Below are 23,920 nucleotides of genomic sequence, written 5' to 3'. Positions count from 1 at the left end.
ACCCAGCCCGACCGGAGAGGAGGGAGCTCCGAGAGTCCGCGCGCTCCGATTGGCCCAGAGCCGTCCGCGCGCCGGGGTGAAGGAGGGGGGGGAGCGAGAAGTTTTGGAGAACACCCACACACCCCACCAGCACCACCACCACTCCTCCTTCTCTCTCTCTCTCTCTCTCTCTCTCTCTCTCTCTCTCTCTCTCTCTCTCTCTCCCCCATCATGATCCAGCTGTGAGAGCTTCGCGGATGGACGGAACCGAGCGGTGCAGTCTGGAGCAGACCAGCGCGAGAGCAGGAGCACCCGGTCTTTCATGTGCGCAACAGCAACAGCGGAGGAGGAGAGGAGGTGGGGGCGCCGGGGGGGCGCGAGGCTTTCAGTGCGCAACGACTAGGATGCGCAGCAGCATCTCCATGGATCTTTTAAGAATGCATAACTGCTGAGGAACCAGCGGGCAGGGAAAACGACGTCTGGATGCGGCTGGAAGTGTTGGATTCTCTTCCCGAATGAGGAAAGCCAGCCGGGATTGGTTATTTCTCTCCTCTCTGTTTTTTGTAAAGAAGGCTTTCCCCTGCTTGTCCTGAGAAGAAGGAAGTTTGCGCACGGCGTCATTATTTTAATAAAAAGCTTTAATGGGATTTTTTTTTTTTTTTATTTGTTTGTTTTTTTTTTCTCCACATGAGACGGTCATGAGGTGTCGGTGAGAGCTCCCGGAGAGGCGCCGGCGGGGGGCCTGGGGGGAGGGGGGGGAGACCGGGGCCTGAGCGCACCGCGTCTGCAGCAGAGCGCGGCGCGGAACGGCGCGGCGCGGCGCGGCGCGGCGCGGCGCAGCACCTGGAAACTATATACGCTCCGCTTGACGCACCAAACCCACAAGAAGATAGGGTCTCCGCTTTTTTTGTTGTTGTTTTTTTTTTGGTTTGGTTTTTTCTTTTCTTTTTTTTCCTAGTCTTCCTACAACACGTTGTTCACCTTTCCTTTGTTTAATCTTTCCTTTTTTTTTTTTCTTTTTTTTTTTTTTTTTTTCTTGCAAATGGAGTTTTTTTCTCCCCCAGGCTGGTGCGGACTTTACGGCTTGGACAGAAACTGATCATGTGATGACAGAGCGCGCTTTTGGCACATCTACAGAGTCCATTACAGGTAATAAAATAAAATAAAATAAAAAAAGAGAGAGGACGAATCGAGCAGTATATCTTTGCGAAAATAAATGCATTAAATCAACACATGATGATGGGAGGTTTTATTGTGAGGATGCTGCTTAAGTGTAGGAGCGGATAATACGGACTGCGGGTGATCGGTGCTTTGTTTGTGTTGAAAAGGAATGCAGCACTGTCTGAATTGACAGAGGCTCAGTAACGAGCGCAACAATATATATAAAAAAAAACAGACAAATTAGTTCCGTTTGAACAAATGATTTTATTTGTTTATTCTCTGTAAAGTAACGGATGAAAGCAAAGTGGAACCTATAATAAGATGCAAAGATTTGCATACATATTTTGGACAGTAAAATATTATTTCTCAGCAAACCATTCTGTGGTTTAGAATTGAGGTTGTTTAAAGTATTTTTGAGGCTAATTTGCTTTTCTGCATACATGAAATCTATGTAGCAGATAGTAAAATTGGTGTTGCAAGTTGCACGCAGTTTTTTATGAGTCAGTATTATGGAAATTAAACAAACTCATTAGCTCCAAACTACAATAAAATTCTTTAAAAAAATCTTATTCAATCAAGGCCTTTGCTACATACTTGCATATGTATTTTATTAAGATATTTTTCTACCCTTATTGACTCTGTTTCTGTGCACAGTCTGCAAGTTCAGTCAAAACTGCTGCAATACCTATTCCATGCCAGCAGGCGGCAATGCCGTTAACGTTGACATTCGTAATCCTGAGCGAGGCTAATGCATGGCTAGGCTAATGATTCAGAAGAATGGACAAAAAAAATGTAACTGATGCTTTTATTCATACAGTTTGATGTTTTCTCTCAGTCATTAACTTCTTTAGCTTATATTTGAAGCTTAATGGAACATAATGAGAAAGAAATGAGACAGATGAGACAGAAGACCCACAAAAATAACTGCACTGTTGTGGTTCATCGGTGTAGAAAGAGATTACCTGTAATACTCTTTGCTTATGGAACTCATGTGGACATTAAAAATAAAAACGTAAATCTTTGCTTACAGTATAACTAGCTACTAAATTGGATTAAGTTTTTGCTAATTATTATTGTTGTATAAACTTATTTTGTTCTTGCTAAAAATAAATGACAAAGTAGAAGAAGGCATAAGATGTTGCTGAAAAGTTTTAAACTGTTGAGAACTTTTCTGAGAAGGTGGAATGTAAACCTCCTTTCTACCGTTAGAGGCTGAGCGTATTGACTCCGAGTTAGAAAGCTCAGCTTGCTAATATGGTTGCTAAAGTACCTTAGGCTGGATATAAACTTACACATTTGCTCCCGCACATTACATGTTAGAAACAGTTTTGGTTTACGTAATGGCTTCTAAAAATATATACTAAATCTTCCTCAAAATAAATTCATTTAAATGTTTTGGACTGAGTGGACACTGTACATGGAAAAATGTCGATTATTACCCAAATAAATTCCCAGTGAGAATGTAAATCATTGTTCAATATCAGATTTGGAACTAAATGTACTTGATTAAAATTGAAATAATTATAAATAAGTAAAAATATTTAATACTTTCCAAGATAATTTTTTTTATCCATGACAACCTGCATGACAGGTTGCACTATGTTAGGGAAACATGCTGTTTTAATCTTAACAATTATTGCGAAAATGATTTAGATGAGGGTCCAGACATCAAACCTGACACAAAGCTAATAACCCATCAAACGCTGAATCCAAGAGGTTGTGTGAAATGTCTAAATGCATGATGACTGCAATTTGATAAAGTTGCAGTTCTACTCAGGATTTCTCTGAGTTTGCAAGCAAATTTGACATTAGCATTAGTGCTGTTTCTAAGCCAGCTAAAGTTGTGGACAAAGTTTTATTCCTTTGTTCAAAAGCAAACTTTTTCAACCAGAAGTCTTAAAAGAAAAACCTTTTAAATGTCATACAGTGAATCCCCACCCATTTGCGGTTCAGCATTTGCAGATTTTTCTGTGGAACAGAACTTCTACTTATTCACAGAAACCCTCCTATTCGCTCATGTATTATTTTTTTTCCCCCTTGCACATTAGAATATTCAAAAGAAAATGTTGCTTGGGAAACTGAAATATGTAGGCACAATGTTACTTGATATGCTCTTGGCTGGTGCTTTCTCCACTTTGCATTCTGTCATAGTGTAATCCATAAGCATGTCAGTCTCACTGCTCTCTCCTGGACCTGCAGATGACGGAAAAACAAGAACTGTTGGCTAATTAAAGAAACATCTGCTACTAAGTTAGGTTAAAATTATTTTTAACTAATATACAATACCTTCCAAAATGTATTTTTTTAGCGTTTCTAAAATAATCTGCATTCCTTCTTTACATTCAGACTGTAAATGTATTGAAATTTCATTTCTAGTTAGACTTTAGCATTAGTTTAACAAAACTAATGCTAGCAAATTAGACTAGGTAGTGTAAGCTACCTGTGCAAATACAAAACGAAGCTATTATTATTTATTTCATAAAGTCGGCTCAGTAGGTTGAAATTTCACACATAATCGTCCACCATCTGATCACCCGCAGGAGCTGAGTGATGGCCGAGGATGGGGGAAGTGTCTCCGCGCTCCCCGACGCCAGGGGCTCAGAGGGTCGCTCCTCTCTGCCAAGGACTTTCATCCGGCTGAACGACCTGTCCGGGCTGGGAACGGGAGCCATGGAGTGTGTCGGTGGTGGCGGCGAGCTGGTGATGGAGCCGGCGTCTCCGGCGCCCGACGGGATCTCTGTGACCGGGGACGAGGGTTCCACGCACGGCGGCGGGGAGAGCCTGCCCTACCCCACGCTGGCCCCCGTGGTCTTCTTCTACCTGAAACAAACCACGCGCCCCCGGAGCTGGTGTCTCAAAATGGTCTGCAACCCATATCCTTTTTTTTGTTTTAAATTTAGAACAAAAGATCCAAGTCTGCTCAGTCACACCTGCGGAAGGTAAGAAACTTCTTCTCAACTTGGTTCCATCACTTCTAAAGTGATGGAACCACCAGCGGAGTGTGTGTGATTGTGTGTGTGCTCTGCCTGGAGTTGTGGTCAGCGTGGGGTAGATGGGTTTTTTGGAGCTGCAGTCTTGCTCATATGTAATAGGATGCGGGCCCCTGGGGCACAAACCAGTTTTGGGACACTTTTTTTTTTTTTTTTTTTATGTTTTCAAGTCATAATAGATTTTGACTACAAACTGTTTTTTGCCTCTGTTTACACGACGATGCCATTTCTCCAAAATTTTTCTTGCTTGTTGTTGCTAATGAGAATAAACTGCAGGTCTTTTCGATTAGACTTTGTGATAATCCATTCCAATAACGGAGTTAAACAAAATGGGGGGGGGGAAATGAGGGTATAAACTGACTAAAGGGTGAACTGAGCTGAAGTTCCAGAAATGTCTGATTCCATGAAAACAGACCAACAAACTTTCAATGAGACTACAAAGGTTATATCAGCTATGCTAGGTGCTTAACATACACATGAAACATGCTAGCGTTTCCTTTTGTTGTTCTGAGGATCAAGGGTTATGTTAGCAATAAGACACTATTGTTTCAAAATATTGTGTTGGTTCACAAATAGCCTCATATGTGATGTGGGATAGTGCTTTACTGGAAATATATATATTTATAAAGAAAAAACAGCTTTTGCAAATCACCCATTTATTAAAATCAGTAAATCCCTGTTTTGAGCTGCCGAAACTTTGGGATCCCAAATGTCCCATTGCCAAAGCCCCAGTCAGCTCAGGTCTAATGTGTGCACACACCTCGGCCCTCCGGTCATGCTCTCCAGTGCTGCTGCTCCTCAGAACCTCCAACTGATTACTCTTAACGAGTGTCAGGGAAGAAAACCCTCTGACTTCCTGTGACAGTTCCTGCAGCGCGCGGCTGTTATAATTAGATCACTGATACCTGCCCCGCTTGTTTATTGAGCCTTTCCTTGGGGTTAATAGCAACCATCGAAGACACACAGGCTTATTGAATCGTTTCTGCTGCCAAGGTGTATTATTGATTCATACGTGTACAGCTCTGCAAAGAAGAAAGAGATTGTTTTTCTTTGTTCATAGTTGGAAACTAAGATAATTCACGTATATACATTTATAGTGAATTAAATATCCAGAAAATACTCACATTTTCTAACCCAGAATCCTTTCACATAAAGAATTAGTGCCGTTTCCCCTCTGTGTTGTATTAGCGACTATGAATAAGCAACACAGTCACAGCTGGTTTGACTTTTGCAATTTGTTGCCATACGTTTAGCGCTATATGCATTTACAAGACAAGGCATAAGCATAAGGGAGTTGTAGATCCTTCAATATCCTTTTAGCTACAGAGCTAATACATATGAACTAAGGGGAAAAAAAAGGAGCACAACAGACTAATGAACCTAGTTTTGCTAACTCTGTAGTTTTGCTAGTGTGTAAAACATTGCTATAGAATTTTTGAAATTCAGTAGCAAAAATACTTGGTGTAATTCATCTAGACTTACCTTTAACAGTATGCTGCTCCTGTGCAGAGGCAGGTTTGTGCCACATGTGCACATGAGAGATTGACATGTGTCCCAAAAAACAACAAAAAAAGAAATAAAATAACACTGGAATCTTTTTCATACAATTGTGGAATTAAAAAAAAAAAACTTTTTTAACCCTTTTTATTTGCATTTTAGCACCATTACTATGATTGGCAAAAGCAGCTGCTGTTTATGTTTTTGCTACCTTTTAAATACTGATATATTGTGTCAAAGTTTTCCTGTTGAGTGCAAACTATACACTATAAACTGTTGTGGTATAATTTCTTTGAAAAAAAAAAGGTGATATTTACACAAATGTAAAATATAAGCATATAACATGATCCAGTGACACATAAAGGCATCCTTCTGCTACTAAAATGATAATATTTGATTTGGATTTCTAGAAAAGTGTAGTATCATTATTTTATCCAGCTGACAATGTGCAGCAACAGGTGGGGGAAGGTTAGGCCTCTTACTTTCTTTTCCGTACAGCAAACTACAGTCATTTTCTCTCATTAAACTGACTATGATAAATGTTAGTGGCTAAAAAAAGTGGGTGTTTAAAAATACGCTATTCCTGCATAGCAGTAACCGTCCCAGTAACCTTGAGCATTTATAAATTCTACATATCCTGCGCAGGTATTGCTTGAAAGGTTATCTATATTTCAGTCGACCTTCCTGAAGAAGGTTGTGCAGATGAACACAATGGAGAACCACTTCTTCTGGATCAGTTGATAGACCTTTCAGCCACAGCTGGAGGAGGGTCCAGTCGTTGGATGATGTTGGTATCTGGTCCAAAGTCCATATTGGATCAAATCAGTTGCCACTGCTTGGTTGATGATTCTTCGTTCTGAAGGTTTCAGACAGCAGCCTTGTTGTCCCTCAGATTACCTCTGTTCGTCTCGTTCCTGTCTGCCTCCCTCCCACACTTCCGCTGTCCTGCCCATACATCCATCACTTCACACATCCATCCCATCCCCTCTGCCTTGTCTCCTGCTTTACATCTCACCGTCTTCCCTCCCGCCCCCCGCTCGTCTTTCCTCATTTGTCACTGCTTTAATTGAGACACAGTCAAACTGTCCTCCTCCTCAAATTCCTCCAGGAACGTTGTCCACAACGCTGACGTTCGCACTTGATACTCTCACTCCCAGACTTCATTTCCCTTCCCTTGCCCTCTCCACTCATCCCCCCGCACCCTCTTCTTTGTGATCTGGCTCAGTCTGGCACTGATCACAGCTGATTTCCATGTCTGCAAATGTCAAATCTTTAAAGGTCTTACATGAGAGCCCAGTGGCCTCCGCAGGGAGTAGAGGCAATCTATGATACTATTATCCAAGTCTGGGATTCTCAAACATTTAATTTGTTGGTGCAGCCTTCCCACAGAGAGCCCTGTGTATGGACCGTACAATGCAGTCTTATTAAGAATATAGATTACTTCAGATTTGGGTTTTTAGTCACATTACTTAGAAATTATGGGTTTTTAACTCCAAGAGATTTCTACTGAAACCTGTCATGTGAATGTATCTTTACAGTTTGTGCAGTTGCTAAAGTTGTCCCCAGGTCAGTTACCACTTCAACATAATGTTTGATAAAGACATGAAATATTGTCTTAATTAGCTAGATAATAAATGCATGAGGGGATAACTAAACCTTTCTTGACTCTGTCAGGTTTGGATGAATTTCAATGGCACCCTGCTTGACCAACTCCCCTTCCTGTACTCCTACCAATCTACCAGTTTTGGTATATCTTAAGCCTGGTTTCTGGAAGTTTCTTCCTGCTAAAAGGTAGTTGAGTCTCTCCAGTGTCACCTTGTGCTTGTTCCTGTTGAGTGATTGTTGCAATGATTCGAAGCAGTTTGCTGCGATTTCTTGGACAGCTTTTTACCATTAGACATAAAACGATTAGCCTTGTAAAAACCAGCCCATTGTTCTACGCTTTGCTTTGTACGCAGGATCTGGACCCTTGGCTATTGAGAAATGATTGCTTTATGGAGGCGTGGACTTTGAAGTTTGAAACGACTTGATCTGATTTTACCCTGTCGCTAACGTTTGGCAGTAACATGTGTAGTGCATCTACTCGAAGCTTGCTGGAAATTTAGTACACTGTAAACAACCCCGTGAGGAATACTGTCATAACATCTTTCCCAACACTAAAATGTCTTAAGCATTTCTTTGCTTTGGTTGTAATTGCTCAACATTTGGAAGCGTGGCCTACAGGGACTGAATAATTCCGTCCACTTTCTCTGGTGCCATTTCCAAAAAGCAACCTTAGGTAGACTATTTATTTGTTCTGAATCTGAAAATATGATTGCACTGGACTTTACTGGAATGAATGAGAACCTTGTAGTAGACTAGTGAACCTGTCTAAGGCATTGCTTTGCCTATTGACAGCTAGAGTTGAATGGATTGTGACTCTTGGGATTATTTATGACTGGACATAAATCTAACCTCTTGTAAAGAGTCTTGTTTTCTCTCATAATTTGATTCTATAATATAATTTAGTTTCTTCTCATTTAGTTTTATGATTGCTTTACCTCCGTTGCTGCAAACAAAGCCATCTCATCCCCTTCTAAGATAAACCTAAGAAACTGATTAGTACATTTCGACTCTACAGTGATTTCCAGATAAGCCTCGCTATTTCCATAAAATGTCTTGAAACCGATTCAATATTTTGAGCAACTGATCAGGATCCAGTACCGTGGTCCTCCTCACGTCCTTGGTTGTTGGGGTGCCTCCCACTCAGAAGTCACAGAAGGGACTGTTTATTACTTCTGGTCCGGGACCACCTTGGAAGCTCCCACAATTAACTGGAGAGTGTCTCAGAGAGAGATGGGAGTCTGTGTCTTGTTTACTCCTGCTGTTGCAGTCCTCTGACGTTTTGAAAACCAGTCCTTTTGAGGACCAAACCTGGTCCCGATTGAGTTGCACCGTCAGTTTTGGGTCCTTGGTCAGGTTGAGGGCTAAGGTGTGTATTGAGTTTCAGTTTGAGTTGCAGAGTAAAAAGAAATTAATATGATTCCCTAATAAGGCCAGAAATACAAACTTGTGTTTGCTCTGGTGTTCCTTGCATTGACGCTTCGCCTCTTCCAGTTTGGCCTTTAATGCCTTTCTTTGCTGATTTAGGAAAAGGTCGTTGATTTTATAACTCGTAACGCTGATCGATGGATCTCTCTTGAGTCTGCACAAACTTGAATGTTTGTGCACCCTGGTCTGTTTGCGAACCAACGCTTTGTATCCAAGAGAGCAAATACACGCAGCCTCAGCTATATTTTTAACTCTTCCCCACTTGATCCGTGGACCTTTGCTGCCTCTGCTTCTCTCGGCGCTCTCTGCTTCAAGAATTAATCCTGCAGTAGTCGCTCGCCCCCCAGCTATAAATACATCCGCAGCACACCAGCAGCAGCAGCCAGTTCTGATGCACAGAGAGGGCTTCCTCTGTCTGTAGCTCTAGACCAACAGCACAGGAAAGCCCCTCTGATTTCAGGCTTTAGAGTCTATTCTAAACAGGCATATCCTCGGTAAGCCCTCGGCTTGAGCCGGTCCGCTGTCTTTCTCAACAGTCTGAAGTAATTAAGACCCCTCGATGCTTGGTGAGGTATTTAGAGTCTAATTGAAGACCCCCGGGGGTGCGCGCTTTGAGTGATGTTTTGCCCAACACGTTGCCTGTGTGCTGGTTTTGCCAACGATTCCTGCAGAATCTGTGGATGATAAAGAGAGCGAGAGCGAGGTTGTGTAACCAGCTCTTTTCTCACATACACAGGCATACACTCAAACACACACACACACTTCCACAGGACTCCCGTAGGTGTCTCCTCACTGGCGGGGAACTGGATGTCGTGCCAAGACGGAGGAGGAGGAGGGGACTTTGGCAACAAGTCCTGTGCTCTGTATCCTTTCGCTCACAGTGATCCAAGCCGAAGATTACACAGCACACAACAGAGAGGGAGGACACCTGGCCATGGGAGGTGTTTGTCGTCACGTTAAAGTCTAACTCCCAAGGGTGTGGGTCAATTTGAGTTAAATTTGCTCCTGGCTTTGTTTTTCAATTGGTTCTAATTCACTCTCTTTTGTGCTGAACATTGCAAAACCATTCATACCATACATTTTTACATGTCAAACACATAACTCACTGCACTTCACTAAGGGTGCATTCACACCAGCCCTGCTTCATCCACTTTAATCAAACTAGTTTCTTTGCATAGAAAGTCCGGTTTATTCGGGGAGGTATGAACGCACAATCGCACTCTGACAGAAGAGTGAACTCTTGTCCGCCTACAAAGTGAACTCTGATGTGGTTCATATGCATGTGAATGTCTAGCAGACAGGAGTGCGCTCCAAAATCAGGAAGGCAACTATAGTTCAGTGAATTCTGGGTAAATACAACCAAAACAAATGTGTGAGTCTAGAGCTAGTGAGAGGAATGGCTCCTGGTCTTTTACCAAAGACTAGAGAAATCCTACAACCGCTAAAGTCTGATGCCACTCCATTGTTGTTTACATTTTAAGAAGAAGAAAGTTGCACTCACTGTCTTGTTCAGAGGTTTTTGTGTTGCTTCCTTCGACAACTCTTGATTCAGCACCACCACAGACGAGGAAGGGGACAGGTTTTTCAAAGGGTTTGGTTCGTTTGACACAGTACTGTGTGAAAGTGTGTTCCCCAATCTACCGAACCACCAGGTGTGACACACCCGATGGCATGATGTTGTCACCGCTGTGTGTAGGGTTAGCTTTCTTCATGTTTCCTGCTCCACCACACCTGATGCTAATGATTCTTCAACAAGTCATTAAACTCTACAGACACTTGCTAGTGACCAGTTCATTTAAATCATTTGAACTTTAGCAGTGAGACATGTAACAGGACATTTGGGTGGGGGATCATTGCTCTACATGGCAAAAGTTTTCCCTGAGAAAGAAATTTTTCTTCCACTTCTCAATTATGCACTACTTTCTGTCGTTCTATTGTGTGAAATGTCTTGAGTGTGAAAATAGGAATGGAAACCTTTGCTGTGTACTGTATATCTGCAAAGCAGAGGCTCATGTTGCTCTGCAGCTCAAGGCTCTGCTGTGGCTTTCAGGTAATGAAGGTTGAAGCAAACACTTACTTAATCAGCATAATATGTTTTCTGGCCCTCCCCTCATCTTTTCTTGCCTCTTAACCCGTTACCATTTTTTCTTTCTTTCTTCCTCTGGAAAAAGAGCCAAGAGGTGTGTATTTGTGTGTGTGTGTGTGTGCGTGTGTGGCGTCTTTGACAGCCTCCAAACCGAGTGAAGGAGGAAGAACAAGGAGAAAGAGAGAAAAAAGAGCAGGAGCGAGGGGGAAAGAAAAAAGGGAGAAAATAGGCTCAGTTGGAGAGCCGAGTGGGATTTCAGAGAGCATTTTTAAGACTTGAGAAAGCAGGAGTTTACTCGCCAAAAACTTTACTTTCACAGTCTCCCTCTGTGCTGCTGCTGCTGCTGCTGCGTCCCGTAGCCCCTCTCTCAGCTCCTCGGAGACTTTTAAAACCTCATCGAGTTTGATCTCGGTTTTTAATTCTGAACTTCTCTCAACGTAGGTGAAGGGTGACGGGGCTGCGTTTAAGGAGCTTCAAACCGTGTGTAGGTTTTCCAGATTCCCTCGGTGAAGTATGTTTCTGCTTTAACTGGCCAAGAGGCTCAGATGAGCTCTGCTTATGTACCCAAAAGGTTTTGACCAAGAGGTCATCTAGTCAAGTCTACTGAGACTGTTTTTAGTAATTTCAGTCGTGAGTCCGTGTTTCTCTCCAGGTGATGTGACTTGCGTGTGCGAGTTGCTTGCAAACGTTTTCAAACCATTTCACATTTTGTCATATTACATGCACAAGGTACACTTTATTTTGTTGGGAGATCGTAGGAGACATGGACACATAGCAGTGCGCAATTGTAAAATGTGTGGAAAGTGAGACATGGGTTTTGTCCCTGTGGTACTGTTGGCATACCCTGCTTAGGGTTATGACTGATTACAGTTGAGCCAAAAATCCCCTAAGACTTCAAATTTTAAATCATAAAGCACTATATGTCTTCTGGACTAGCAACCCGTGTAGGGCACACCACACCTCTCGCCCAATGACTGCTGGAAAAAGGGACTGGTGAAATTGAATGGATGGGTGTTTCTCAGAAGGTTTTTTGGGATGGATGTTTCTCAGAAGGTTTTTTGGGATGGATGTTTCTCAGAAGGTTTTTTGGGATGGATGTTTCTCAGAAGGTTTTTTGGTCGCCCAGACAGAGTTCAAAGAGGAGTCCAAAGATTAGGGGGATGGCAAAGAGCCCCCCCAATCTCAAAGACTGGTGGAAACATTCAAAAGGTTTGTCGTAATTATAATAACGGTACAATTGCTGCAATTCCAATAAATATGTAATTTTAGACATTGTATTTTTAATAAAGCATAAGACTAGAACTCTTTTTCCATTCTTTGGAGTGAACGTCTAGAAAACTTGCACAATTGCTGAAACACTTTCCTTAAATCAAGGCTGAAACCTCATTTGTTTGGAGTTGCCTTTGATTATTCATTACTAGAACGTTTATCATTCTAGTCTGAACTGGAACTTTCCACTACTTCTCTTTATTTTTGCCGCTGCAATGTAATGTTTATTTTGGGCTTTACAAATGAACTTAACTTGACTTTGATTATCATTTGTATCTAGCGCTATACATACAGCATAAAAAATGCCATCAGTACATACTCAGTTTCATTACGACTCAGCATGATGCAACTCAACTGTTACTAGTTCCTAATTCTTTGTAATTAATAGAAGAGGTTAACAATATTTAATGTTTCAAATTACAAATATTTTTCCCAGCTCCAGGTTTCCTATCAGACCAATTGGGTGCATACTACAACCCAACTGGATTGGTTAAAATCAATTGGGTGTGTAAACCAGCTGGGTGTTCACAGCCTCACTCAGAGAGGCTGTGAACAACTGGTGTCCTTTTGGATCTGCTGTGAGATGCTATAATTCATAAGAGGTCTTCCAAGGACTAAAACGTTTTATATCACTCTGACGGAAAGTCTCCAGAAGTGCAGTTTTGAGAAGAGCTCATTCTCTCAGGCTCCACCTCGTACTTCAATCTTCCTTTTTTATGTTCCTAAAATGGAAGGAACGAAAGGCAAAATGCACTTTCTATCAATCTTCGCCGGTTTGATCCTTCTACTCCTTCATTAGAAATGTCTGATCCATCTAAACAGAATCAAAAGTCAGCTCATAAAAGAAGTTTGGCCCTAAAATGACTTGAATTCAGCCAAAACCAAAGCTAATAACTCAGTCCATGTATGATGCCTCCAAAATTGGCTCAGGCACAGTCCTCCTAGTCCAAAACCCATATGCATTAAAACTCTGTGTACTTTTATGACTAAAACGATGTACGCACAAGGAGAAATGTTCATTTCCCTTTTTTTTTCCACCAGATTTATGAAAATGTTTATAGATGTATCAATGAATCTGATTTGCCGTCCTTTGACGATGAACAGGCAACATTTAAGCCAACAGAGACAGAAACCTTTTTCTCCACTATAAATCATATCTGGTTAAAACTTGTTCTAACAATATCTTTTTCATGCTATAATTCTGTTCTACAATATATTTTTCAGTTTTGAAAATGACAAATGCAAATATATTATACAGTAGCAAACTGTGCACGCAGGATTTTATGTGATGTTGGACTGGGGAAAAATGTACTGTAATGACATCATAATGTTAAAATGTAAAGAAACTTTACATTTTAAAGTATCTTTAAAATGTAAAGAAACGTACATTTTAAAGAAATGTAAGTTTCTTTAACTTACATTTCTTTAAAATGTGCAGAAGTTCCAATTATGTTGGAACTTCTGCACAGTTCCAACATAATTTAAGTGTTGAACATCATATTGTTTGATCTGTTAGATCCTGGGAATAGTAACCTGCCTCCATGCCACTTTGCACGGTTACTAAGATGGAAACTAAGTGGCAGGACTACGTCTTACATAACTGCAGACCAAGCAGCTCTAATGAGCGCAGTCCAACTACTGCTGGAGCTGGTCGTTATGGAGGCGTGTGAGGAGGTGTAGGGCTTTGTTGTTGCGGTTGGAAGTCTTTGTTGCATTCAGCTCTTAGTGTTATTTGCAAGGGATTTGTTTAGATTATTGTCAATGTGGATCTAGTCCCAGCAGGGCCTCCTGACAAGAGGTTCTTAATAACATTCCTGTGAAATGTTGATCTTAATTATTAGGATCATGTTTTGATACATTAAACTTTAAGCCCTATTCTTGTACTTTTAAGTGAAAGATAACTAGATAAATAGCTCTCAAAATGATGATTTTATTGACGAAGGCTAAATGCTAAAAAGCTATCTGACCAACTAAGTCCTATTTGAAAGTCTTAAAAAGGCAATGTTATGTAAAATTGACTTTTTTAAGCTTTACATCATGCTATGGTGTTATTCTCTCATCAAAAACATACCTGGAGTGTTGCCTTGATTCTTTCATGCATGTTTGAGAAATCCTTTGAACTCCATGGCAACCATTCATTCTCCTCCAGGTTCCAAGCTTCTACCTCACAGAGCAGCATTCTCCCGCAGCGCCTCCATTCAGCTCCTTCAGACTAGCCAGCAGCAATTAGCAAACACCTGGTGGAACTGCACATCTGCTGAGCTCTTATAGTAGCAACTTCTCAATGGAACGCTGGTAAAAACGTTGTTAAAGGGTGATGACCTCTTCAAGACAGAGCTTCAGAAAGAGTTTCTTAAAGAGACAAAAGTCCAATTTCAAGGCGTTAGATTACAAAGTAAAATTTATTTCACTTCATTTGTCATATACTGCATTTTTATAACTGATGGTAATATAGTTACTTGATTTTGCCATAAAATGACACTGTATTCCTGGACAATGCAAAATGTTGCATGTTTAAATCATGAATTAGCTTCAATTGGTTACCTTCTTGGTAAATTTGCAGTATCTACACACAGAGGAGACACCTTTAAGTTCAGACTTTAATTTGAATGAGATGCTGAATACTGGTGATGCTTTCTAACCTTGCAACGTAACTGACCCATTATAAAAAAAAACCCAGAAGAAATCTGTTAGTGAGCAACCACTATTTTATGACACTAGCATATATAGTCAACATGAATATATGGGCAGAGAGATGTTTTTAAAGTAAACTGTGGAACTTGAAGTATGTGGTGCTGAAATGACTCCAGACACTGATAGAGAAGCGTCAACAAACTGTATGTGTGAGGGTTAGTCATTCATCCTCGCCGAAAGTGCAAATTACTCATGAGTAAGAGAAGTGACAATTGGAAAGAGTTGCCAAGAGGAGAGAAAATGAAAGGAAGTGAGGCTGAGACGGCACTTACACTGGCGTGAGTAGACAACTCAGTGTGAAGTCTGTTTTTAATGAGGAATCTTTGTTCAACAACTTAAACACAAAAGAAAAGCCCGTCATTATGGTCAGCCCGCTACCTGCAGCCATCTGCAAAAGATGAACACAACAGTAAACAACATTCAGAGCTGCTGCGTTTCTGTCCTGGCCATATTTCATTTTCCTGTTTTTTTTTTGTGAAAAGGCACATCTGCAAAGACAATAAGGATCAATTTTAAATTCGGCTGCTAATGGATTAGGCTTCAAAGAAATCTCACAAACGGCATGGAGAAATAAACATCCCAATTATAGATTTACTGGTTCAAAATGCCCTTGTGTTTTATTGAGTTGTGAATAGAAAAACCCTAATGCTCCCATAAATCACAGCTCTGTTTGATTTCCGCCGCTGAAGCATTGACTTTCAGCCACGAACCCATTAAACCACCCACCTGAAGCTACCAGAACTGGCAGTTCAGAGAGAGAGGAAGGCTGCAGTCTGGCCATCTTCACCCCTGAATTATGCAATATGCAGCAAAAATGGTTATATTTTTGCTACATAAAATATAACCATTTTAGATTTATACTATGGGTGTTGTCCAGAAATTTTGGTTTCAGAGAATTAAATGACATCAAGTATTTCAAAAGTTTTTGTAAGCACCATGATGAGTAAATCGGATTTTGTGAAAGCATGGTCAACATATAACGTAAATGACTAAAAGTGCAAGCCTATAAAAACAGCAACTGCATGGGAATAATAAGCGGTTCTTTTCAAACATTATTGTCCAGATATCTATAGCATTTTCCAAAAGGAAGCTACTGATTATAAAAAGCACTGCCACCTATTCCTGTCCAGAAGTAGCCTTTGTGTTGCCTTGCTATGCCATACCACTAAATTATCATATCCTTTCAGTGCACCATTTAATATTTCTCCTATTAAGTTTGATTTTCCTAGTAGAATTTCAATAAGGCCAATCAGTGAACAGAAGAAGAATTTGTGAACGATGGTGTTGATTTTCTGTGTTGTTTTAGAGCCGTAGTCTTAGCAATGGCACTACAGGAAGTGTACAAAGTCATTCAGTCCGTGTTGGCCACACTTCCAAATATTGAGCAGTTAATGTCAGAGCAGGAGACCTTTTAAAGAGCTGGCAAAGATGTTGTTCAGCTCTGCACTTCTGTCTTTGCAGTGGAGGACAGCGCACGTGATTTTCGGTTAGCTTCATGGCATAGCTGGTACATAACACACATCACAGCCAGACATTAGTGAATAGGTGAAATTGGATCCAATCGTTTAGAACTTCAACAGAGTCCATGCCTTCAGCAAGCAATGGTTCCAGACTTTCTGTACTAATCGAAGTGTAGAACAACGGGCTGGCTTTTACCTGGTCAGTTCAGAAGTTTCTGGAAACCATTTTCTAGTTGGTTGGTCTGAGTACAAAGATGTAAATTGAGACTCTGCCAGATAATAATGTCAAACTGATTTAAAATGTAGACTTGCCCAGGTAAAACTGGCTGGGTACTGCTTTGGAATAGATTTTGGGACAACATTTTTGTGTTTAGAACAATGAGATGTACATTAAAAGACAGAGTTTGTCAAAAGTGCACTGACACCATATACTTGGACGGTAGACTTCTGATGTTTTAATCAGGTCAAATAGCAATAACCATTAGACTTTCAATGCCATATTTACTGATGATGTTCCCCCATGGTAACTACATGTCCCCATGAGTGAACCCTTTGAGATTTCAGTTGGAGATATAAAGGGCTTTATAAATAAAATTGATTATTATTATTATTATTATTATTATTATTATTATTATTATTATTATTATTATTATGTATAGAAAAGAGAAGGGCTCAGTTCAGGACCCAGTGGAACACCATTGCTCAATCTGAGATGAATGAAGGACAAAGTATACACTAGTAAATCTGAAGTTAACCACAGAGATATGACCTCTAACCCTGATAGCATCTACAAGTCTTTGATGTCAGAAAATGTCGGAAATAGAAACGGTATAGATTTATCCATCCATCCATCCATCCATCCATCCATCCATCCATCCATCCATCCATCCATCCATCCATCCATCCATCCATCCATCCATCCATCCATCCATCCATCCATCCATCCATCCATCCATCCATCCATCCATCCATCCTCTGACGCTTATCCGGGGTCGGGTCGCGGGGGCAGCAGTTTCAGAAGGGAGGCCCAGACTTCCCTCTCCCCAGCCACTTCTTCCAGCTCCTCCAGGGGAACCCCAAGGCGTTCCCAGACCAGCCAAGAGACATAGGTCCCTCCAGCGTGTCCTGGGTCTTCCCCGAGGCCTCCTCCCGTGGGACGTGCCCGTAAACAGCTCACCAGGGAGGCGTCCAGGAGGCATCCTTACCAGATGCCCGAGCCACCTCAACTGGCTCCTCTCGACATGGAGGAGCAGCGGCTCTACTCTGAGTCCCTCCCGGATGACCGAGCTTCTCACCCTATCTCTAAGGGAGAGCCCAGCCACCCTGCAGAGGAAACTCATTTTGGCCGCTTGTATCCGTGATCTCGTTCTTTCGGTCATGACCCAAAGCTCATGACCATAGATGAGGGTGGGAAAGTAGATCGACCGGTAAATCGAGAGCTTCGCTTTTTGATTCAGCTCTCTCTTCACCACGACGGACCGGTACAGCGCCCGCTTCACGGCAGACGCTGCCCCAATCCGCCTGTCGATCTCCCGCTCCCTTCTTCCCTCATTCGTGAACAAGATCCCCAGATATTTAAACTCCTCCACTTGAGGCAGGACGACCCCCCTGACCCGGTGTTACGGGCAGATTTAGTTAATACAAGTATATTAAAACAGGAAATCTGGGGAGATATACCGTAGGCTATTGGTGTATAGGAGAAGACAGGATGTCCTTTCTCTAAATAAATCTCAGTGCTATTGCTTTACGAATATCTAAACTCAAAATCACTGCACAGCGTGTCTCTAGGTGTCCACCTGCCTAACTTCTTCAATCCGGTAAGAAATTACATCTTCTTAATGGTAATATCAGAGCAGTTTCTTAGTCTGAACTCCCAGAGCTGTGGTTTGGTCATTCTCTGAAAGAACCATCAAACCTTCTCCAGTTACCTGAGCGGCCCGGTTTCTCAGGGTGACCCGGTTACTTGGGTGCACATCAATGCGCGGGGTGAGTCTGCTTGATCAGGCTGATGGCCGCCTGTACGTATGTGGCCAGCAGACGACTGGCTGCCTATGCGGCAACCACAGAGATCCACAGAGCTAAACCACAGACTCTACTGCAGCGCAGCTCAAACCAGAAACGGGAAGCAGTCATACCGTGGCTTCATGCATGTGTGGATTTATGTGTGTTTCTACAAGACTGAATGAGAAATGTTTGTGTTTCTGACTTCTGATGGAATCATTCATTAGTTTGTATAAGGAGTGTAAAGTTGGGCTGAGTGGCTTTAATGCTGGTCCTTCCTTTGCTTGTTTTGATATGAACCTTTAACTTTTTGACTCTGATCCACTTAAATCCGATTTTACAGATGGCGAATTCATGTGAATATTGTAAGAACTGTTCTATGGCTTCACAAGTAAGGAAACACAGGAAGGTAAGGATAAAACCATACCTTCCATTGTTCTGCATATCCTTCTATCAACATCCCAGCATCCAGCTTCTGAGCCCAGTGAGCTTTTACAAGGTTTTTTTTCCAGTGTGATTCTGGGAAATGACGGTCTGACTGGACACGTCCATCGCTTCCCTGTTGTCGGACCATGACATCTGCTGTTAAGCGCTAAATAAAAGACATGCACTTAGGTTGCTTTATGTCGGCTTTTTTTTCTGTTAGCAAGCGTTTATGATTTTATATTATTACTCCAATAAATTACCCATAAAAACACTTGACAGCGTATATATTTTACCCACAATTAGCAGCTTTTATCCCTAGCAACCATCATGTTGTTTGTGCTTTCGGCGTGCTCACCAACCACTGGGTGTTTGTCCCCACAGACGGCAAATTTGTCACTGATTTTCAATCAATTATTGGAGCAGAGAGAACAATTAGTTTGGATAAACACAGCGTTTAATTAGTGCAGCAGAAAACAGCTTGTCTCCATTAGGACAGATAGGAACTCTGAGGTCTCTGTCACTGTCATCTGTAGCTGATCATCCGGCATAGCTGCTTGGTTAGATGATTGGTCTAATTGATTGCTCTGGTTGTTTGGATGTGTGGCGTGGTTGACTGCTTGGTTTGTTGTGTATCTTACATCACATAAATTACTGCTTTTTGGGTTGTTAATTAGTTTGTCTTCTGTCTGGTTGGGTCTTTTTTCTTCTGTTCTTTGGTTGTTAATGTTTTTAATGGATTGTTTGAATTACAATTTGCATAAAGGATGAGTTGAGAAATTTAAAGCAGCCAATTTATTGCTTTACTCCCAAAATTGAAGCGTAAAGGATTTGGTTTTTGGAAATGTTGGTCGTATTTTTTGAGGGCTGATTTGGTATTTGTTTGGAAGACTTGATTTATTGTTAGCTTTCTATTTGGTTGGATGGTTTTTGTAAATGGTGGTTTATTTGTTTTCACTGTCTTTATCTATAAAACGTTGTTGATAGACCAGACCTCGACTTTGAAGTTTGGGTTGCTCAGTCCAGATCATCCCGAAAAATACCAGATGGAGCTCCTTGCCGAGTTGAGAATGAAGGTATAGTTCATGATTTTTGAAGATGTTTTCTCTTAAAAGGTAAAACACAGTTAGCATGTTACTGGGTAGATAACTCCCTTATCATCTTCATTTAGTATAAATCCAGGTTATTGGACCTAAATGGTCAAGTCTAGTCAAAGAAAACTAGTTGAGGACCAAATCTCAAAATGAGTCCAATCTCAAAAAACATGTCAGTGGATAACCCAAACACTACTTTATGAATATTCAAACCCCTCATGAGATTGGCATTGGTCAGTTATTCACACAGATGGTGCAAATATTTTACCCTTTAAAATGGAGATTTGAGGTTGTGCGCCTTCAATGACTTTTCCTGTATGAAACATTGTCTGTGAAATCAACATGTAAGGCTTTTTTTTGGCAATTAAAAAAAAAAAAGTAACAACCACTTGTTACACTGCTTTACTTTCACGTCATTTAACCTCTTTAGAAGTGTTTCATTCTGAGTCTGTGTTTCACACAGGAAGATTACAGGATTACAAGATTAAGATTACTTCCTCCAACCTTTAACAGTTTTTAAGTCTTTATTGCAGATTTTTCCTACTTACCTGCTTGAGTTTCTTTTTTATATCTTAGCTATTTTTGGCTTCAGTAGGCTCCCATCCTCCCAGGAGCCATTTTCCGTCTTCTGCTGTTAGCTTGTAGTTCCTGTAATCGGAGCATTTCCTGGTTTTGAGCTGTTTTTTGTTTAGTTTTTTTTCCCCAGACAGATATATTGGTGAGCAGCTCGTCTGATAAAAATGCCCTTTTTAGGCCACGTCACTGGCAAAACGACTCAGGTGGCGCCGACACAAACCAGACCTGACCGCCGACCTTATCTCTGCACTAGCACACATCCACAAAATACTGCTCCATCTCAGCAGACACTGCCAAATCAACTGGCTGTCATATGAGCCCACCTCAAATTGCAATTATTCCCAATAATTCACACACCTCCCTCGTCACTCTTCCCTTCTTTCGAAATCTCGCCTCACCACTGCTTTCCTCCGCTGCCGTCTCTGTATCTTTGTTTTAATCCGTCTGTCAAGCCATCGGGACGCTAATCAGGGTTTTTCCCATGACAGATCTGTGGAGTCTGAAGAAGAAAAAAAGAGAAACGAGAGAGCTGTCTCATTATAGATAAAAAGGGAGATATAAATATCTCTGGGGTTGAGGAGTCATGATATGTTCGTTGATGTCAGTGCTCATCCACATACAAGTCTCAAAGTGTTGGAAAGGCCCAACTTTGTTGCTTCAGCAGCTGAGACACAAGAAAACTCAGAAGATTTAGTCAGGACAAGATGAAACAAAAGCATCAATTAAGATTTTGATTTCAGGAATCAGTTTTCTGAAATGATAGAAACAGCATCGGAAGAAATATTTTGCATGATTTTCAAATCAAAGCCTAACCCACGTAGATTTTGCTGAAACATCGAGAGGCTCAGCTGAATTTTTTCATCTTAAAAATACTAATTCTACTTTTAATTGAATCTAGACATTTTTGGAAAATGTGTTTCTTTAGAAGAAAAGAAACACACAACTGGATATCATCTGCATAACACTGACACAATACAATCGTAAAACATGATTATAAGAGACCAAGAGAGGGTAGACAGAGCAGAAACAACTATGAGCCCAAACCGGATCCTTGTGGAACCCCAAAAAACGCGATCGGACAACAACAAGGTTTGTTCAGACAAACCCAACATTAAGTCCCAAATGGGACAAACAGTATTGTGTATATAAGGTTTTACTGAAAAATGTTACAAACTCTTCCTGGAAATCTGGACCTGGTTTCAAGGAAGAGGAAATATGTGGTATGCACCTTGAGAAAATATTTGCTGCCCTCGAACATCAGCGAATTTTGTGAGGTCTTAACCACTAACTTCTGTATATTTTATTCCTGTTGTCTGTGACAGACAAACACAAAGTGGCTCGTAATTATAAAATGAAAGTGAAGCAATATCCGGTTTTTGTGCTTAGGTTGTAAAATAATATTCCAAGCTTTGACTATCTCACAGAGCCTTGGTCAATCCAGCTTCTGGAGCTAAATACTAACAAAGTGTGTCAACCGTGTTGACACACTTTTTTACGTTTCCTTTCCTGTGTCTAAGTGTAATTGCTCCGCTTCACTTGGGAGAAACCGTGAGCCGTGTCGCCCTGGTTGCGACTCCGACGTGACATTAAGCTTTCACACACCGGTATACATGTACATAAGTATATAGCACACTCTTCCTTCAGCGCCGGGCACAAATCACTGTGACATTTACAGTTTTGCAGCCATTGGAGATTAATGTTCCACTGCTGCCCGTGTAGATGGCAGCCTCCAGAACCAGATCACACCGATGTTTTTTTGTTTGAAAGTGCTGAGCTTTCGCTTCGTTTTGAACACCACACCTGAGCAGAGTTCAGCTGAAGAGCGGAAAGGGTTCGACTACCATGATCCCAGATCTTACCGGATTTAAGGGCGATTAGAAGATCACGAGAAACAGGTGTTACCTTTCAGACCAACAAAAACGTAACTGGTTATTCCGATTGTATTTGATGACATTGGTCTTGTGATGTTGCTGGAACATATGTTCTTCATTTTTATTTTATTTCATAAATGATTAAATTGGTAGTTACTGTAACACTAGTTATTACATAATGATTTAAGTAAAAGATTTAGCTTGATGTAACGATTTAACGTAGTGCTGTATAATGCAAAGCTTTTCTAATGTTATACTCCAATTTGTTCCTGAATATTTAGCATCTGGCTGCTTTAAAAAAAAAAAAAAGCAGGCTGAATGTGACAAAAATACACCATACTACGACATCAACACATCTCTTTGGGTTTATTTCAAACGTGATAGACACAGATATCATGTGTCTATAGACACGTGATATCTGTGTCTATCACGTGTTATTTTCTTTTTTTCTGGGGAAAAAAAGAAAATAAAGGAAGACGGGTGAGAAAAAGTTTTAAAAGGAAGGGAGGTGGTAGCAGAGGAGAGAGGACACATCAACAGCCTTAGAGTCGTCATCTAAACCTGTGGAAAGGGGAAAAAAAACAGACAAACCGCAACAACAAACAACATATGCATATGTAATAACAGTTATAAGAACATTGGAAAGTACTGGGTACATGGTAATAAAAAAAGAGGGTAGAAGTAGTCAGTGTTCTGGTTCCCTGGCCTCGTTAATTTGAGCATTTAAATGGAACACAGGTTTCAATGTGTTGCTCGTAACAAATGACCCACATGCAACTTTACCTAATATCTGACTCTTTTGGACATTGTCAACCTTACAAATGGGAGTTCAGTTTTAAATATGTTTGTCCCACAGATATAAGTTAAAATATAATGAAGGACATAAACCTGTTTGGTGGCAGGAGGTTAACATATTATTGCATAAGTGTTTTTCATTTATTTATTTTTTTCTGAAAGTAGCTCTTGGTTGCAGCTGAAAATGTGGTCATTAGGTGCAATTGATGTACAGTAAGTAAACCAAATATTTAACAGAAATGAGATTACATTACCAGAAGTTAAATTTGCTCTTACCGCTTTCAGGTTACACTTAGTAGTTTGGCCTCTTTGTAGGGTAAATATAGTCTTATATTGCGTGACTGTGGTCATTACTTCCAGTTCAAATGGTCAAGAGGAGCACAGCTTAAGTGAAAACAAACGGCTCGGTTAATGCTTTATAAAGCACTGACAAATGGACCTGTAAAATTGGTCAGTTATTAGATAACCATTTGTTTTTTCTTCATTAACTTGATCAAAATTAAAAGCACAGATTTTTTTAGAATACATAAACAAACTGCATCTTGTCTGATACTTTTTGAAATTTACTACAAATTGCTGTTGGTGAGGCACTTTTTGCCTTTTACGGTGATCGCAGTAAAACAATGTTAACACAGATTAGTTTGCGATGTTTGAGACTTTTACTTTGAAATCAGAAGGGAAGTAGTTATTGGGGAAACCTGCTGGCACTGAGAGTCAACCTGGCTGAAGAGTGACACTTGATTATGGGAAACTGCTGGTGTGACAGCAATTTGGGTCTTGATGAACAGAATCTAGTTCATCCACAGGCAATGTACAAAAATGGCAACTGACTAACTTTTAGCCAATCACAGAGCTAAAGTTCCTACTGGTGCTAAAGGCCAGGGATTGGGTTGTCAGCTAACAACTGTTAATACTTCACACCACCTCGAAAAACAATCGCTCTTGCCCAGGGGTGAAAATAAGGGGGTACGGCAGGGTACTGCGTACCCCTAAA

The 23,920-nt window shown here is 40.9% G+C and overlaps 1 protein-coding gene across 1 annotated transcript in view; it reads left to right on the top strand.

Annotated features, from left to right (window-relative positions):
• Positions 1 to 783: 783 nt before the first annotated feature.
• The window catches only part of cacna1g (calcium channel, voltage-dependent, T type, alpha 1G subunit), a 272,134-nt gene continuing 248,997 nt past the window's right edge, over positions 784 to 23,920 (top strand). Inside the window, exons 1-2 of the mRNA XM_081600550.1 lie at positions 784 to 1,128; positions 3,681 to 4,015. Coding sequence (XP_081456676.1) covers positions 3,691 to 4,015 — 325 coding nt within the window. The 5' untranslated portion in view covers positions 784 to 1,128; positions 3,681 to 3,690. The remainder of the gene's footprint in view (positions 1,129 to 3,680; positions 4,016 to 23,920) is intronic.

This window comes from Poecilia reticulata, chromosome 19 (genome assembly GCF_904066995.2).
Source record: "Poecilia reticulata chromosome 19, P_reticulata-male-v2, whole genome shotgun sequence".
NCBI classification, from domain to species: domain Eukaryota; kingdom Metazoa; phylum Chordata; class Actinopteri; order Cyprinodontiformes; family Poeciliidae; genus Poecilia; species Poecilia reticulata.
The sequence above is the reverse complement of the archived record's forward strand: the minus strand, read 5'-3'. Positions and strand labels throughout refer to the sequence as shown.